Consider the following 19,485-nt stretch of genomic DNA (forward strand, 5'->3'; position numbering starts at 1 on the left):
TTTGTATAATTGAGCTAAAGGAAGCAGAAGTACCTGGCACGGTGCCTAATTCATAAAAGGCATTGAATAAATGTTAGTTTTCTCTTTGCCAAATCTTCTCTCCGCCTCTGCATCCCCATCCTGAACCCCAACACACACACACACACACACACACACACACACACCCCATCAGTGAGTAAACAAATGTCTTGCTTTCAATTACAAGCAGAGTGTAAGAGACAGCCAAGATCTCCTTATTCCATCCCACAAGCACTGGCAGCCTCTCAGCTGTGGAATCCCTGGTTATTTCCTTTCTCAAGGAGGAGATACTATTCTGGTTTGACAGATCCTTTCCTGGACACACTCTAAGAATTCCCTAAGGTTCTTATCATGGCTAATGGGTAACAATGCAGACTATGGGAGTGAACAATCACTCTCTCTTAGCTAAAAACTTCCTTTATTGACTTCTCTGACTTCCCGTCAGTATTTCTCTGCCAAATCAACCTCTTGTTCTAGGCAACTATTAAAAAATTTTTCTTGAAACTGAAAAAACACATTTAGCTTTCAACAATAAATCATGCTAACCTCAATTATCAGCCACTTAGACTATTAGATCATTAGAGTATCAGAATATATGTAAAATTAAATTGTATTTCTGGCTCCTTCTTTAAACTTTGGAATATGGCCAACAAACTTGGGAGTGAAGAAAGATACCTTTTAGTTATATCTTCTACAAGATAATGTGGATGACAGTAATATTCTGTCAATAAAATTTATTTAGTGTCTAGAATGATTTATTACCTACTCTTCATTGAAAGAGAAACTGAAAGCAATATAATTAATAGCTTGTTTTTGTGGCTTATAGTTAAAGGGTAAAAAGTTTTTTTATTATGTGGCAGCATCTTGTATCACTCCTTTCTAAGCACATAGCACAGTGCCCAGAAAACAAGTGGCAGTCAATAAATTTTTACTGAATGAAATGAATTAATTACCATTTGGTTTTATATCAAGGACCAACATATGACCTTTAATCCCCAAAAGATAAAACACACAATCCCATTATATGTGAACCACATCCACAAGACCAGAATCTAAGATCCCCATTTTGAAGAGTAGCTGGAACAACTTCTTTTTGAGGCAATTCTGCTTACTTAGCACTTTATTCCCCCCTACAGTTTTCCTTCTTTTGTTTTTGGACTAAGGATATTTGTATAAAAACAGACTCTTTGTTGCTTAGTAATTCATCTGCTCCAGCTGCTTATGTTCTGTTCCCAATCAAAATTCTCAGTTTTCAGCCTCCTCCTCATTTTTTACAAGGGGTTAGAGAATTGGCCAGATTTGCTCCTTTCTCCATCTCTATGGAACCCTGGGACCCAAGCTCCCATACGTTGCTCTTTTCTTGGCTTCTGTTTTGTAATTATGTCTGGCTGTGCCATACCTTATCTATCAGCACGCATCAAAAAGTGCCCACTGGGTAACACAGCACTACCTGTTTCAAAATTCTCTGGCTTCAAGTCAGAGCAAGGTTACCCAAAGTCTCAGAGGGTACACGGAGAGGGCCAGGAGCCCAGGGAACATTACAAAAGGTGGGCGGGTACATTTAGATAGGTAGGAAAATAATCTATTATTCCTTCAGAGGAGAAAGCATAAAGGAAAGTTGATCACCTAGTATTACTGTCAATTCAGTGTAAAGCACTTTACTAATCACACATATTTTTCAACATCTAATTCTCATTGTGTTCCCTTCCATTCCATAGACCTATCTTTCTCAGAGCTGTTTCTCTTATTTCTTGCTATTCTTCCAAAAAAGACAATAAACAATTTCCTAGCCACTCATCATCATAAACTCTGACATGTTAAATTACCCCCTACTCAGTTTATGGACCCTATTAGCCCATAAAACACTTCCCTCACCAGCAACCCACCTCACAGAAAATTCTTATTTCCCCTTTTCCCTGCTGCAAAGAATATTTCCTGAAGGAGCAACTGAGCCACACTCACCACCCTCCTCCTGCGTTGAAGGTGTATCCCCCAACCCCAGGACACTAGGGGCTCTTCTTACCTGGAAGGCAGTTGCATTCAAACGTGAAGTCACCTGTCTGCCGGCAGGTGCCACCATTGACACAGGGGGAGGGTGCACAGGGCACATATGGGCTGTCACAGTGCTGGCCTGTGAAGCCCTGAGGGCATTGGCACTGATAGGAACCCGGTAGGTTGAGGCAGGTGCCACCATGCTGGCACTGTCCTGGAACATCACACTCATTGACATCAGTCTCACACTTGTGTCCTGTGAAGCCTGTGAGGCATTTGCAGGAGAACTGGTTGGCCACAGTGGTACAGGTACTTCCATTTGCACAGGGATGAGATAGGCAGGCATCAGTCCACTGGCATAGCTTACCTAAAGAAGGAGAGAAGAACTCAGTGCTGCCCACTGAAGTGAGAGCCAGCCCCATCCTCAACAACCCGTATCTCCCACCCAACTAATGTTACTTACTGTGTGGAGTATCCCTAAGCAATTTTGAACTTCACAGGAAGCTCAAATCAGAGCCTCCTCAAGATCATCTGATATAGGCACTCCCTAGGGCCCTCAGCCAAATACAAAGACCCAGTGGAACACATGGAGGGGACTGTAGGCTAGTCATATAAAACCGATCCTTGGAGAATTCCATCTGTCCCTTTGGGGACAAAGAAGGGTCTGGATCTACCTACTGTCTCACACCTTGTCTTTGCATAAACTGCTCCTCTGTTTGGAATGCCATCTTCCTTTTTGTTTACCTAGTGAACTCCCACTCGACAATTCTACTCATAAGTTACCTTATTGCCCTTCTCAGCTCCCTAAATCACTCTCTGTCTCACACACACATCTGCACATACATAAGCAGACCCCAAATTTTCTGTTTCCATTTATTATATCACCCACCATGCAGGCAGGGGCAGGATCCCTGTAGTAGACTCTCAAAGCATGTCTTTTGAATGAATAAAATGCATTGATCTTTTCCACAATATATAGTTACTAAACAGACCTCTTATATGATAGAAACAAGTCAATGCTATTTTTATTTCCTTTAAACACAATCCACACACATATTCTAGGGAACATTTCATTAATTGTGATCTTGCTATAAATATTGCTTAATGTCTTTGATGAGGATGAAGAATCTCTGGCTACTTATCTATGAAAAAAACTAGAAGCTGTCATGAGAATAAAGGTCTAGAAAGGTAAGTCTTGCAGACTCTCAGGCAGGAAAATACAAGAGGAAGTCAGAAGACTGATGTGCTGGATCTTATGGCATGTCTTTGAGTTAGAAAAAGAAAAAAAAATTCCCACGCTATTAGTAAATCTGGTATTCATATGGATTTTTGTTTTCATCAGCTTAAGCTTTTTGTTTTTAGCTAGAGATTATGAGGACTTCCTGAACTTGTTAGTATTCCAACTGGCTGTCTAGGTAAACACCCAAATATATGAAGCTCATAGAAAAACAAATGAAAGCCATGACAACTTTTCTAAAAGAAAGAAGGAGGTGACACATGAGCACACAGACATGCTCTCTACCAAGGAATGTCACATCAAAGGCGAAAGGTATAATAAAAATTGGGGCATAGCAGGGGCACCTGGGTGGCTCAGTCAGTTAAGCATCTGCCTGCAGCTCAGGTCATGATCCCAGGGCCCTGGGATGCAGCCTCACATCAGATTCCCTGCTCAGTGGGGAGTCTGCTCTAGCCTCTGCACCTCCCCCCACTTGTGTGTATTCTCTCTCTCTCAAATAAATAAATAAAATCTTAAAAAAAAAAAAAAAACTGGGCACAGCATATGTATTTTAGGATGCTAAGCAGAGAGAAAAAGAAAGAACTAAAATTCTTCTTCGTATTTTTTCTTCATTCCTCTGAGAGGAACTTACCTACAGTGGAGAAGAGATAAAAATTGTTCCTTCTGAAAACCCTGTGTACAGAGTATTTCCCTACAACTGAAACAGAAAGGTCTTGAACCTTTGTTACATACAGGCACTAACTTCCCAACTCTGTTTCTTCAGCTATGATTGAAGGTCTGACTAGGCAGAGTCTAAGCGCTACCACAAAACCAAAAGGGTAAACTTAACTGTTGTAATTCCCAAACACAGAGAAAAGTGGCAGATGTATGAAAATAATCAGAGCCCTGCAGAACACTAAGAAGAGATCCTTTTCATGGCAAAGGAAGAAGTCTTAATATGGGGATCATTTCAGAGTAACATTTTAATTATTAAGAAGAAGAACCAAGATGCCCTTCAACGGATGAATGGATAAGGAAGATGTGGTCTATATACACTATGGAGTATTACGCCTCCATCAGAAAGGATGAATACCCAACTTTTGTAGTAACATGGACAGGACTGGAAGAGATGATGCTGAGTGAAAGAAGTCAAACAGAGAGAGTCAATTATCATATGGTTTCACTTATTTGTGGAGCATAACAAAAAGCATGGAGGACATGGGGAGTTAGAGAGAAGGGGGTTGGGGTAAATTGAAAGGGGAGGTGAATCATGAGAGACTATGGACTCTGAAAAACAATCTGAGGGGTTTGAAGTGGCGGGGGGGGTGGGAGGTCGGGGTACCAGGTGGTGGGTATTATAGAGGGCATGGATTGCATGGAGCACTGGGTGTGGTGAAAAAATGATGATACTGTTATGCTGAAAATAAATAAATAAATAAATAAAAAGAAGATATTACTGCCATTTCAGCTAGTCAGGATTAAAATGGTTTAAATGACTAGGCCTTCCCTTCTTTGGGGAGCAAAACAATTTAAAACTAACAATGAGGAAAAAATTATTCTTTTAACCACCAAATCTCTTCAATGAATCACAACAATAATTCTGTCATAGTCATGATGAAGATAATGGGCCATTCTAACTATCCTCTACCTCTACCAACCCCTTTTAATGAAAAATCAGTAAAACAAGTATTCCAAACTAACCAATCCAGTTTAGTTTACTGAGTATGTTTTTAATTTTTGCTAATCATATTTACAGAAATGCTGGTGTAGCAGGGGACAAAATAGTGAATGGTTCTGTTTTCCTCATCTAACTTAATAAACATCTATGGTTCATTTTGAATAAAGCTCAAACCCACCTCTGAAGAACTCATAATCTAGTCAGACGAGAGACATATAAAAAAAGTATTACAATAAAATGTGACATATAAGATAAAAGAACATAAAGACTACCTGCCTAAAGGAATCACAAAAAAGTCACTAAAACAGAATTTTAAATAACATTGGGCAATCATCAATTATAGAAAAGGACATTCCAGGCAAAGGGGTGTGCAATAGCATGGCAGCAACAGGAAGTATGACATTTTCAGGAAATGATGAGAATGTTGTTGGTGTGACTAGAGCTAGATGCTTGTGGGAAGTGAGGCTATAAAAAGATGTAAGGCTGAGACCATGAAGGGCTATGAAAGCCATGTAAAAGAGTTTGCAGTTGACTCTGCAGATGATAAAAATCATTGGGCATTTAAGTAGGTGAGTTTGTGAGAAGACTGGCTTTTATGATCAAAGATGTGGCAATGGGACAGGTGAGCAAGACAGGGAGAAAGTAAAGGCAAGGAAACCAGTTAGCGAACAACTGCAGGAACCCAGATGGGGGCTGAGCTGTCACCAACATAGACAAGATGGACCTCAACTGAGAGCAGGAGAGGAAAGAGAGAAGAGTAGACAGGTGAGAGCTGCTTCAGGGGCTAGATTAGGCGCCTGAGTCTAAGAGTAAGGGAGAGGAGGGGTCTAGTTTGAAATACTTGGACTAAACGTCACCACCACCCATTTATATCAACATGCTGAGTGTGAGGCACCGTTGCCAAGTTTCTAAGTATAATATGCAGCAGAGAGTTAGAAATATGAGCCTGAATGTCAGGGTAGGGGTGGAGTGAAAAGGATGACTGTTAAGAGTCACTAGCTGGGGCGCCTGGGTGGCTCAGTGGGTTAAGCCGCTGCCTTCGGCTCAGGTCATGATCTCAGGGTCCTGGGATCGAGTCCCGCATCAGGCTCTCTGCTCAGCAGGGAGCCTGCTTCCTCCTCTCTCTCTCTGCCTGCCTCTCTGCCTACTTGTGATCTCTCTCTGTCAAATAAATAAATAAAATCTTTAAAAAAAAAAAAAAAGTCACCAGCAACTGATGAAGATAATGACGGCAGAACCCACTGGAGATAGTGAGTTGGGGGAGCTGTGATATGCCTCAAAAGTGGGCTCAAAATAGAGTTCCAAGGAACACAAAAATTTAACGGATGAGGGCACGGCAATGCAGAAACAAAAGGAATAGTCAGAGTACGGAAAACCGGGAAAACCAGTGCTCTGAATGTCTAGGGAGAGATTTCAAGAAGCAAGTAATCAATAGCACAAATAGCTTTTCTTCTAGTGATGGTGAAGTAAAGTTCTGATCCCCAAACTTGACATACATACTTTAGGAAGTCAAATACTTCTGGCTTTCTCTTTCTCTCCTCTTAGAACTCTCAAAAGGAAGTTAAAGATAGTTGTCTTGAACACTCTAGTTCCTTATCATAATGTTAAACGCATACCAGAGTTAGAGGATCCTTAAGAGCAGCAAGTCAAGATCTTAGAGATGCTAAAGAAGGGTATCTGCTGAGAGTAGAAAAATGTGGCCCTGAGTCACATTTGTTATTACCTGTAAAACCAACTTGGCAGGTGCACTCATAGTCATCCCGGCTACGCACGTGGCAGGTGCCTCCATTCAGACAAGGGTGAGAAACGAAGCAGGGGTGTGTGGTCGAGTACTGGCAATCATCGCCTGTGAACCCCAAGGCACATCGGCACGTGGCTTTCCCCAACATGGCCTGGGCCACACATGTCCCACCATTCTGGCAGCGGTTCTTCTCACAGGGGTCTCGATGTTGACAATATTCTCCCAAGAAACCCTCCGGACATCTGTATGGAAAAGAGAGGAGTCCATGAAAACATATGACTTCTTGTTAAGTCCAAAAACTTACAAGATAATGCAGTGCATTCAAGAAAACACTAGATTGTGAACTGAGAGACCTAAAGGTACAACCTATAAAACTGCCTTGGTCTAGAAGTGCTTAGAGAACTTAACATTCGTGTGTCCTTTCGAGTCTTGGTAGGTGACAGAATACCAGGGGGTGACCCAGCATGGTCTGCCGTGGCCAGTCAGCACGATTCTTATCAAAGACAAAATGCAACCACAGCTTTGCTCCTGTAGGTACAGGCTGGTATGATATACCAGCACTTGTTTGTGCAGCGTTGTTGGTACTTGTTTAAATTCATTACCGTTCTCATTTTGACTAAGCCATTTGACAGGATTAGGACATTCATGTGATAATACATGGGCCCACTCCCTTATCCTCTCTAATTTAGAGTAGATAAAATATCATGTGCTTTCTCTCAATGAGGTACTGAGAAATAATAAGTCCTTTTCTTGTTCCTATTAAGACATCAACTGGCCTGCATCTAGATTTCTGGGTTATGTTCAGGGGTTACATTTCTCTATGATGGAGAAAGAAAAAAGGAGGTCAGGAAAGGGGAAGGGTGGAAAGGGGCTTTTTAAAAAGCCTGTATCTGTTAAAATATAAATAGCAGGCAGTTTTAACCAAATAAAAAAGCACAAAATATAATGATAATAACACAAAAATATCTAAGGTACCATATAAATGCCAAAGTGAAGAAGAGTAAACAATTCAAGAATAACATTCTGTAACATTCTCCACATGGTGTGTTAAGGAATCTTTTTTTTGGTTGTATTTTAAAGACTTTATTTATTTATTTGACAGAGAGAGACACAGCAAGAGAGGAAACACAAGCAGGAGGAGTGGGAGAGGAAGAGGCAGGCTTCCCCCAAGCAGGGAGCCCAATATGGGGCTCAGTCCTGGGACCATGACCTGAACCCAAGGCAGAGGCCCAATCCACTGAGCCACCCAGGCACCCTGAGGAATCTTTTTATATGCCACCCATTGATTCATAAGATATGCAACCATCCCAAATTGTGTGTAGTATTTACAACAATCCTACACTCTCTAAACAACATTAAAAAGGCATGGATAGCCTAATATAGAGGTTATTTAAATGAGACCTCTAAGAAGCATTCAAAAGTAACACAAAGACTTTGATTCTAACTATAAATTTTGCCATCTGGCTGTCGCCTCAGATATTTGGTTAAACTTATCTCTCCATTTTACTTTTTTGGAGGATAGAAAACTAGGTCTACAAGGCAGCTCCATCATTACCTCAAAGTCGACACACTTAAACCAAGAGAACCACCTCCCTCAAAACCAGCTCCCATCACAGCTGCCTAAGTGTAGACTCTATGTCCTGATTCTCCCTATCACCCAGACTTGAAGCACCAGGGTTGTGTATTCCTCCTGCCTGTCTATGCCCAATCATATCCAAGACATTTCATTAGGCATTGGTTGGTGAGGTGAAATCTTCAGAGGTCCCAGGCATTGAGAAAAGGAGGAGGACCGGATATTAAGGAACTAAGAGAGAACATGCCCAGAACTGTGTAGTAGTTAACATGGCTGGAGGAGGAAACGTAGCTGGTAGGTAGCTTCAGTGCTAGTGATGTAACTCGTGACAGCCCACTCTCCTCCTCCTAGATCTGAATACAGGAAGCAGAGCCAGGAACCTCTAGAGTTCTGAGCATCTTTATGAGCACGTAAAGCTAGAAATGGAGAGGCAGTGAGGAGAGGGTGAAGCATAAAAACAAAAGACTGGCTGAAGTTTCTGCGAGGAGTCTGCACCTCATATGGTCAGAAGACCTGTTTGGAGTTAAGTCCTGGTGCTGTGATCTTGGATGTGTTGCTTAGCTTCACTGTTAGTTCTCTCACATTTTAAAGATTTTATTTATTTATGTATTTGACAGACAGATCACAAGTAGGCAGAGAGGCAGGCAGAGAGAAAGGGGGAAGCAGGCTCCCTGCTGGGCAGAGAGCCTGATGTGGGGCTCGATCCCAAGATCCTGGGATCATGACCTGAGCCAGAGGCAGAGGTTTTAACCCACTGAGCCACTCAGGCACCCCAGTTCTCTCACATTTTAAATAGTTAATAAAGCTACATACATTGTTATAAGAACTGGACAAAATCAAGTATGTGAAGAGCCTTATGTTAAAACGTTTTGCAAATGAAAAATGGTTTTTCTCTTTTTGTACTTATTGAGAAAAATATGATGCTTTATTCAAATCACAGCTTGATCTGCTTATAGGTTATTTTCTGATTTTTTTAAAGTAGAAGAACTGCCAATGTAGCATAGCTAAAATTATCCCTGAGCTATATTACTAAAAGCATTTGTAACTTATTTAAGAAGTCTGTTATGGATGATGTTTTAAAAAAAAATGCAACACAATTCTCATTCACAGTGGCAGTCCTATGGGCGTTAAGCCTGGCTGACAACTCTTGATTCATCCATACGGAAATTATTCACCTATAAATAGGCAAACTTTTAAACCTGGGTGGGCTTTTCCCAGCTTTGCTCCTGGACTATTATACCACCAAGACCTCCCCAACACTATCATATGGCATCTGCTCAGAGAATGCAAATTCACTTAAATATTAGTATCATAAACATGTAAAGAAAACATAAGGTTCCCAGGAAAACAAAAATGAAACAATATGAAAATTTCTGGAGCCAAAGAATATTCTTGAATTATGTGTCACTAGGGTTTAATCTGCATTGTTGCTCCCTACCAAGTATGGGAAAATAAGTTTCAACTACGGTATGTTTAAGAAACCAGTAAAAGCAGTGGTGGGCAAATACAGCTTATAGACCTACTATAGGTATAAAGACCACTGCCTATTTTTTTATGGCCCATGAGCTAAGTACAGTTATTACATTTTTGAATGGTTAGAAAAATGTCCAAAAAAGAAAATATTTTGTGACATTTGAAAATTATGTAAAATTCAAATTTCAGTGTCATAAATAGTCATATTGGAACACAGCCATACTCATTCATTTATGGTTTGTCTATGGCTACCCATGCATTATAATAATTGGGTTAAGTAGTTGTGATGAGACCATTTAGCCTGCAAAAATATTTACTATTTGGTGCTTTATAGATGTTGGCCAGATGACTGGGTGGCTCAGTTGGTTAAGCATCTGCCTTTGGCTCAGGTCACTATCCCAGGGTCCTGGGATCAAGTCCCACACTGGGCTCCCTGCTCAGTGGAGAGTCTGCTGCTCCCTCTCCCTCTCCCCCCTGGTTCTCCTTTCTCTTTCTCTCAAATAAATAAAAGAAAAAAAGAAAAAGTTTGACAACTCGAATAAGAAAATATATGAAGCCCAATTCCATATATAGCATCCAACATGCTCATTAATAATGATGTTAATGAAGAAGAAGAAGAATGTTCTCACATCAGTTTCTACAAAGAATACTGCACTCATTCATTCATGCAACAAACATTTAGTAAGTGCCTATTATGTGCCAGATATTGTTCTAGTGTCTAGTGTTAGGAAAGTCCTTGAACTCATGGACTTTAAATTCTAGTAAGGGAAGACAAAAAATGAGATTAGTAAGTAAAACATACAATTTGTTTGGGAGAGTTAAGTGCTATGAAAAAAATAAAACAAGAAAGAGGGGATGTGAAGGAATGGAATTGGGAATAAATAGTAGGGTCCAGATAAAATGAAATATTTTGGTTTTAAATAGGAAAATCAGAGAAGGCCTCATTGAGAAGGTACATTTCAGTCAACACCCAAATGATGTAAGGAACTAGCCAAGCAGGTATCGAGGGGAAGGAGTGTGTTCAAGGCAGAGGGAACAGCAAATACAATGGACCTAAAATAGAAAACTGTCCTGCATGTTTAAGGAATAGCAAAGAGACCTCTGTGGCTCTCCCAAAGGTATTAAGGAAACAAGTACCAGCTATATGGATGAGAGCCATACTGCTGGGCAGATCATGAGGAGTCTGTAGACCACCACGAAGATAATATAATGTAAAAGTGACTTACTCTTCTGAAGACCATATATAGAACTACATCTTATTTTTATGTGAAAATTAATATAGTAACACTTAATTTCTTATTTAGAACGTTCCAGAGGGCTAGACATCAATCAGCCTATTTCTTTACCTTAAACATGTACAGATCTCTTAACCTAACAAATCTCTTTTAAATCAACAAATCTCTTTTAAAATGTTTTAGTGAATATTTTTCATTAAGCGCTAGTTTTCTTTCCAAATTCTTCTTCCATCACAACCAAACTTCTGTAACTGTGGTCTAATTTCATTCATAGATAGTTTCCCTTTTTCTTCCATCTAGTTTTTACCGGCCCCTTTACAAAAATTTTCATTCTAATTATCGCCTGGAAATTATGCCCTAAGAGCAATAACTTTCCCCTTGTCAAGTTCAGTCTGAAATTTCATCATAAGGAAATTCTCTGGAGTGCTTGGGTGGCTCAGCCAGTTAAGCATCTGCCGACTCTTGATTTCCGCTCAGGTCATGGTCCCTGGGCTGTGAGACAGAGCCCTACATTGGCTTCTGCGCTGGACGTGAAGACTGCTTGAGATTGTCTCTCACTCTCTCTGCCCTCTACCCCTCTCCTCCCTGCTTCTCTAAATAAATTAATTAAGAATAAACCTAAAAATATTTACTTAAAGAAATTCTCTTTCTATAGGGGTCTCTGGCCACGCCTTCTATCATTATAGTATTTTTACATTTGGTTTCTAGGACTCCCTCTACCTCAAAGCTTGGTGAATTCTTAGGCTAGATTACAGATTCCTCTTCTCCTTCCCCATCAATTGTGGGGGAAACTTTAAGTTTGGGATACACTGCTCTTTCCTCTCATATGCATTTGTTACTGTTGTTGTCATTGATGATGATTTGGTTTTAAGCAACTACATTCATGTACCCACATTAACAGCTCCAGTTCCATAGGTTCAGTTTACTAAAAGTCATCTACTTACCCTAATATACTCTGCAGTATTTGAAACTGAACATTTGAAAAGTGGGATCATTTTCCCATGAAACTTTATTCTTCCATTTTTCTAAGGTTTCTCTTCACAGTCTCAAAAGTCACTTTTGGTTACTACTTTTAAGTTATATATAATATTATCATATTCTGACAAGTCTTATTAATTGAACTCCTATAATACTCACCATTCATATTCACAGTTTCCTTTTTGATATAAATTCTGATCATCTTAAAAGCCTCTGGCCAGATACTATCCTTGGAATAAAAGAATCTTGGGATTCAACACACCCTAAGGTAATACCTACCCAATGAGATAATTCTTTCTAAGATAGTCTTAAAAGATGATTGCCAGTCTCTACTTGAATATAAACAGCTAAGCACGGTGCCTGAGTAGCAGTAAGAATTTAATAAATGCTTGAAGTTATTATTGTTCTTGCTATTAAGAGTACAGATTCTAGAACCAGACCACATGGATTTCAATTACAGCTCCACATTTACTTGATGGGTGACCTTGAGCAAGTTATTAAACTTCCTTGTTGTAAAATGGATTTAATAATAGTGCTTACCTCATAGGGTTTTTAAATAACTGTAAAGTACTTAGAATGGTATCTGGCACATAGTAAACACCATGCATTTGTTAAGTGAAATAAAATTAATGGCTCACTACTTCAACAACAGAACAGTCTTCAGTATGGGTGGATTTCTGATAGAAAGCTCTTTCTTGACTCTTAATCACAGGAAACAAACTGTGAGTTGCTGAAGGGAAGGGTGGTGGGGGGATGGGGTAACAGGGTGATGGACATTAAGCAGGGCATGTGATGTAATGAGCACTGGGCATTATGTAAGACTGATGAATCACTGAACTCTACCTCTGAAATCAATAATACGCTATATGTTAATTAACTGAATTTAAATTAAAAAAATAAATAAATGAAAAAGAAAAGAAAAGAAAGCTCTTTCTTTCTGATGTCTTAATTTCTGCCTCCCCTCCTTGGTATATACCCAAGATAGCTAAAAATGTTAAGTCCACACAAAAATCCATAAAGAATATTCAGAGGGGCACCTGGGTGGCTCAGTGGGTTAAAGCCTCTGCCTTCAGCTCCAGTCATGATCCCAGGGTTCTGGGATCAAGCCCCACATTGGGCTCTCTGTTCAGCAGGGAGCCTGCTTCTCCCTTTCTCTCTGCCTGCCTCTCTGCCTACTTGTGATCTCTGTCAAATAATTAAAAATATATATTCATAGTAGTATTATTCATAACAGCAAAAAGTAGAAATGACCCAAATATCCATAAGCTGACAAATGGATACATTAAAAAATAAATGGATAAATAAAATGTGATATATTCATATAATAAAATATTATTTGGTCATGAAAAGGAATGAAGATCTGATACACACTATGACATGGATGAACCTTGAAAACATCATGCTAACTGAAAGAAACTAACTAGACCCAAAAGGCCATGTAGTATACAATTTCATTTTTATGAAACATCCAGAATAGGCAAATTCATAGAGACATAAAAGAGATTATTGTTGCCAGGGGCAAGGAGGAAGGGAAAATCGAGAAACCACTAAGTAACAGAGAGCTTCTTCAAAGTGGCGATAATAAAAATGTTTTGAAACTAGATACTGTTGATGGTTACACATGAATATACTAAACACCACTGAACTGTACACTTTAAAAGGGTAAGTTTAATACTATGTGAATTATAGCTCATTTTAAAAATTTTTTGCCTCCCTAAAATTTTCACTTAGTGGCTATTATCATCCTCTAGAATAAAAAATAAGCCTTCTGCTTCTTTAACATGTAGCCGTTCAAGAACTTAAAGATAGTTATGTTGACCCTTTGGTTTCTCTTACAGGATTCAGTACTTTGGACTATGCCTTAGTATAAAATTATTTCCAGACCTCCTCACCATTTCAGTGGCTCTTCTCTGCTTAAAATAGTAATAACAGTGACCAACTTACTGTATATTATGTATTTACCATGCATTTTACAGCTATTATGTCTTTTATTCCCTGTAACAGTACTGATAAATTATGATCCACATTCGCATCTGAAGACCTTGAAGCTTAGGATTAAGATTTCACAGCTAGGACATGGCAAAGGCAGGGTTCAAACCCACATATGACTTCAAAGCCCATGTACCCCAAACACTGGGCCATCCTGCCTCCTCCTACTAGATGATTCTAGTTTATCAAAAACTTCTTTAAAACACAGGGCCCCAGGGGCACCTGTGTAGCTTAGTCGGTTAAGCGTCTGCCTTCTGCTCAAGTCAGGATCTCAGGGACCCCTGCTCAGTGGGAACCCTGTTTCTCCCTCTCCCTCTGCTCCCCCCAAACTCACGTTTTCTCTCTCTCATAAATAAATAAAATCTTAAAAACAAACAAACAAACAACAAACACAGTGCCCCAAATGAGGGGATAGAAAGAATAACACATGTGATCTTACCAGCACAGCACAGAACTTGGGACAATCTGGACACTATATTTTTACTACTGCAGCATAAAACTTTGTTCACTTTTTTAGAAGACACAAAGTACTATTATGAGCTACTGAACCTACAGTTAAAATGCCATATCTTTTTTTCATACAAACTACTCATGCTGTATTTCTTGCATCCTATACTTGTACAACACAGTTTTGAATGCAATAATTGGACCTGTCACCATGCTGAATCTTTACCCTAAGTTTCTTTGAGATAACTTTTACACTTTATTTCTATAATTACAGAATTTCAGCACTGCACTGTACTTCAGAAATCAACTGGTCTGATTTTTACTATTTTACTGATAAGAACACCAAAGCTAAATGGCCTGCCCCAAATTTGCTACCTGTAAATCTAGCAATTTCCTGCACTTTTGCACCATCTACAACTATATTTCTATCTTTACCTAAATCTTTTATTGAAACATCAAACAGCACTTAACTGAATGTATTCTACTAGGTCTTGCCCTAACACTGGCATCTATTCAGTCAGCCCTATCATTTTAGCTGCGTCAGCATCCTATTCACATCTCTCCATGAAGATAGCCAGGAAATCCCTCACTAAACCTAAGCATACTACTTACAGAATAATCCTTTTCAAGCATAATTTTGATCACGTTACCTCTCTGCTCAGAAAACAGCATCCCAGCCCTTCAAATCCAAGTTTCTTAGAGTCTATGGCCTATTCATCTGCTGTGCTCCTATCATCCAATCCCTTACTCCTAAGTAAAACACTCCAGATAACGTCCATACTCTTGTCTACTGCTCCCTATATAAAAATCTTCTGAAACTTTCGCATCCGCTATGTCTCTAATTTATGCTCCTTTCTTCCATCCTTGCTTCAAAGGTCTGCTCAAAATCTGTGTCTTCCATTAGGCTCCTTCTGAACCATCTCATCCATCTCTGATCCTCCCAACAGCAGATGCAGTGTCATGTTATGCACTCCATTATTTCTGTCAGTACGGTACTACTTTGTTTGAGCCATTGTTATGTTATGTATTTCCTGAGCTTCTCTCGAACTCCCATTTGATCTCTTCTTGTAGGGAAGGGCATGTCTTGAGACACTTGGTACAGGTATCTTGAATACCATAAGCACCTATATACCACTGAACAACTGGCTCAAAAAAAGGTTAAGTATCATGTGACGGATAAAATCGGTCTCTCAATCCAAATATGTTCCCAAATCCCCTACCGAACCCACACTGTGTTCTGTCTGGCAGAACACGGGCTAAATCAACCCTAAGAATCGTCCTGAGGTACAAGATTATCCCTCATGCTCTAGGAGGCTAAGAGGAATTATGGACATGGGAAGAAAGCAGGTAAATGGGTAAATGAGAGTGACAGTAATAAAGGACCCCTATTTCCTAAGGCAGGAGACCTGAATTTGCAAATCCCTATTCAACTGTAATACAAGTATACCATATACCCTGTTAGTTTGAGTGGAAATTAAGACTCTGCCTGAAAATAAGAACTACAAGAGCTCCCTTCTTGAGATGGCTCAAGTTGGGTTTGGTCAGAGGCCAGAAACATGGGCTAATCATCCAAATTCTCTCAGAAATCTGTAGTTCTATTAAGCTATTACTGCAGTATAATTTTTGGAAAATAGCCTATATCTTTTTTTAAATTAATATATAATATAGGGACACCTGGGTGGCTCAGTGGGTTAAAGCCTCTGCTTTCAGCTCGGGTCATGATCCCAGGGTCCTGGGATACAGCCCCGAATCCGGCTCTCTGCTCAGCAGGGAATCTGCTTCCTTCTCTTTCTGTCTCTCTCTCTCACTCTGCCTGCTTCTCTGCCTACTTGTGATCTCTGTCTGTCAAATGAATAAACAAAATCTTTAAAAAGTATATGTGTGTGTATATATATGTGTATATATATATATATGTATGTATATGTATATATATAAAATGTATTATTTGCCCCAGGGGTATAGGTCTGTGAATCGTCAGGCTTACACATTTCACAGCACTCGCCATAGCACATACCCTCCCCAATGTCCATCACCCAGCCACTAGCCTATATCTTGAACTAGAGGTGTGTGTTAAAAAATGTCTTTAAATAAATAAATAAATAAATAAATCTAACAACTGCCTTTTGTTCCCAAAACTGTCTCAAGGCCTCCCTTCTGAAGGGAATTTATCACTTATTTTAGCAGTTCTCTCAGTGACTTCCTCCTGTTCTATCCCCTTCTCTAGCTTTGGAACTCTGGAAGAACACAGTTAACAGAGGAGGCTGGGAATAAAGGAAAAGGTTTCCGAGGCTTTTCCCTGTAAAATGATTCTATAAATTAATCTGAATATTTATCAGGCCCACTCAGATATATACACACCTTTTTTCTGAAAAAGTCTGCCATTTCTGACATAAAGAAGTCCACTCTTTCATTGTTACTGCTCAAACACACATGGGCAATGGAGTGGGGGGGAGGGAAGGAGGGAAGGAAAGAGGGAGAAAAACAAGGGATTCCTCCTCGTGGAACTAGAAAGCATTCCAACTAGAAGGACGCCCATACCGTGCCCCCTCAATAAAACAGATGAAAAACAGACCCCAACTCTCACATATCATCAGCAGCTTGGATGCGTTTACATGTGGCCACTTTACAGATTTCAAGGAAGCTGGGATTTGAATAGCAATTCCAATCTATCTGGCAATGGCTGCAGTTCAGCATCAGTCTCCCTAGTAATACAAGACAGAAAATTTTGTTCTTTCAAGTTTCCTAAGTGAATAGCCACTCATCTAGAGAAAAGCTTAAAACACTGTAGCAGCTTGTGTCAGCTCCAAGAAGACTGAAATCTGAGCAGGAAATAAGCCCCCTTTTCCAAATAAAAGCCAGTGTTCTCTCTCCTTGTTTTCTCCACCGAATGTTCTGTATCAGCAGGGTGAGCCCAAATTGCATCCAGGGCTTTGCTGCAGCCCTGCCTTTAGCTTTTTTTAGTGAGGATTTGGTGATTAAGAAAATAAAACAACAAAGAAAAACCCCACCGCATACAAGAAGAAAAAAAAGAGAGGCGTGCTTCACAAAACAGCTATTTCAAAATCATGATTTTTTAAAAAACTATACAGAATGTGGAACGGAGGGGAAAAAAATGTCTCATGTGGGTTGCGTCGGCCCCGCAGCTGCTCCTCATTAAAGCGCCTCTTTACTCCCTCTGGGCTAGTTTCCAGCAGAAAATTCTTTAAACAGAACTCTGCTTTCAACCCACTTTCTTCTTGCTCTGGACCTCTCGGCCCCCCAATCCGCAGTGGCAGCCTGCCCTAGCTGAGCTCTAGAGGGGGGAGCTGTCGTTAAGGTAAATGAGGTAAAGGCAGGAGAAAAAAAAATAACAAAACCCAGAAACCAAATTAAGCATTGGTCAGTAACAAAGGTCTGCAGTTTGAAAAGGCCCCAAATCAGTCTGTTCTTTCCTGTGACCATAATGCCAGCTTAGTTTCCTGCCCCCTCCCCCGGTTCCCCATGTTAAAGTAGATAAAAATAATTGCTAACAGCCAAGGCTAACTGTAACCAGTGAAAGTTCCTCCATAGCATTTAATTCCCGAAGTTCCAGCTACAAACTTCTAGATGCCCCAGAGCCTACAGAATCAAGTCTACATATACTCTGAGGGCGGCATTCAAGACCATCCCAGTAGTCTAACCTCATTGTCCCCCTCCTCCCATGCCTCCAGTTTGAGATCTCATCAGACTGTCAACGTCTTAATTCTATAACTCTGTGTAAAGATAACTGGGCTATGCTAATTACTAACTTGGTATTAAGAAACAACACATGCAGACTCCTAGTTAACCTCCTGGTAAGGAGGGGAAGAAAAAGGAAGAAGCTCTGTGATATTGACTTCTTGCTGTTCTTACTCCCACACTCACTCCCCTTCCCCAAAGAAGAAAGAAAGAAAGAAAGAAAGAAGAAAAGGAAACACTACAGCTTACTCAGCAAGAAGAGAAAACAAAAAGAGCTTAAAAAAAAAGTATTTGTGTATAGTTAGGGCCCAGTACTGGGCTGGTTTGTGGTGAAACACACTTTCTAAGGGCTTTGCTGGTTTGATGTAAAGGAAACAAAGACAAATATACAATCAGTCTGTCTCTCTCTTTCTCTCTCTCTTTCTTTCTCTCTCTCTCTCTCTCTCTCACACACACACACACAAAACTTTTTACCACAACTAATAAACAAAGACTACCAAATACTGCAGAACAGCCCATTTTTCTACTATGTAAATTCAGCTTCCTGAACAGTTCATTTCTGCTTTTCTTGTAGCAGTATTTCAGAAAATGTTAATCTTGGTTCCCACATTAGGCTGAATGCTTCCAAATTAAAAGTTTCCCACAGGAAAAGAATTTTACGGGGAATTGTGAGGCTGGGAATTATCTTCTGAAACTCCACCTCACTTGGTTTCTGTGCGTTCAGGTTTTTCACCCCTTCCCATTCAAATAAAGCAATAAACACACATGTATTTTAATAAATCCAAACCAAAAGAGAAGCTGCACTGGTACTAGTTTTAAAACTGTTAATTCATGGCATCATTCATCTTCATCAAAGACTATGAAATCAGTAACCACTGCAATGTGAAACCATGCTTTATTTACACAAGAATTTGCAAACACCCTTATCTTCCAGTTTACAGTCGGGGCTCATTTATCAGAACTCAAAAGCTGAACCAAGCACCCAGGCTCTTCAATCATCACTTGAAAGATTGGGCAAGGGCACACAAACAGTGTTGAAAGACTTGTGTTGCTGCTATAACAGAAGGTGGTCTTCCCTCTGTCTTCTAGCGCTTATTCAGTGCCTGCCATATTCTACTGCACTGGACTCTGAGAAAATGTCTACTTCTAATTATAACATGGCAAACATACTCTAAACATTTGAGTTAACAAAAAGCACCCTCCACGGTAATCGGCAAAAATGAACGAGTTAAGCCAGTTGTTGCTAAGCTATGCACTGTATAGTCATTGCAAGGAATCTGCAAACACAGAGCACTCTCTAGGCTACTAAAGAATGTCCTGTGTCCATATTTAAATGGACTGCAGATACTGTTATGATTATTAAAAACATAAAGGTATTATATAGTGGCTACTGATTTTTTTGGTGGATTTTGGTACTATGCATTGCATTTCAAACAAGAAATTAAAAAA

The 19,485-nt window shown here is 39.8% G+C and overlaps 1 protein-coding gene across 2 annotated transcripts in view; it reads right to left on the minus strand.

The window, feature by feature from the left end:
• NOTCH2 (notch receptor 2) overlaps window positions 1-19,485 on the minus strand; it is a 198,718-nt gene that overhangs the window by 84,010 nt on the left and 95,223 nt on the right. For both annotated transcript variants that reach the window (XM_059137929.1, XM_059137930.1), the window contains 2 exons: window positions 6,628-6,887; window positions 2,042-2,377 (listed from right to left, as the gene is read on the minus strand). In XM_059137929.1, coding sequence (XP_058993912.1) covers window positions 2,042-2,377; window positions 6,628-6,887 — 596 coding nt within the window. The remainder of the gene's footprint in view (window positions 1-2,041; window positions 2,378-6,627; window positions 6,888-19,485) is intronic.

This window comes from Mustela lutreola, chromosome 10 (assembly GCF_030435805.1).
Source record: "Mustela lutreola isolate mMusLut2 chromosome 10, mMusLut2.pri, whole genome shotgun sequence".
NCBI classification, from domain to species: Eukaryota; Metazoa; Chordata; class Mammalia; order Carnivora; family Mustelidae; genus Mustela; species Mustela lutreola.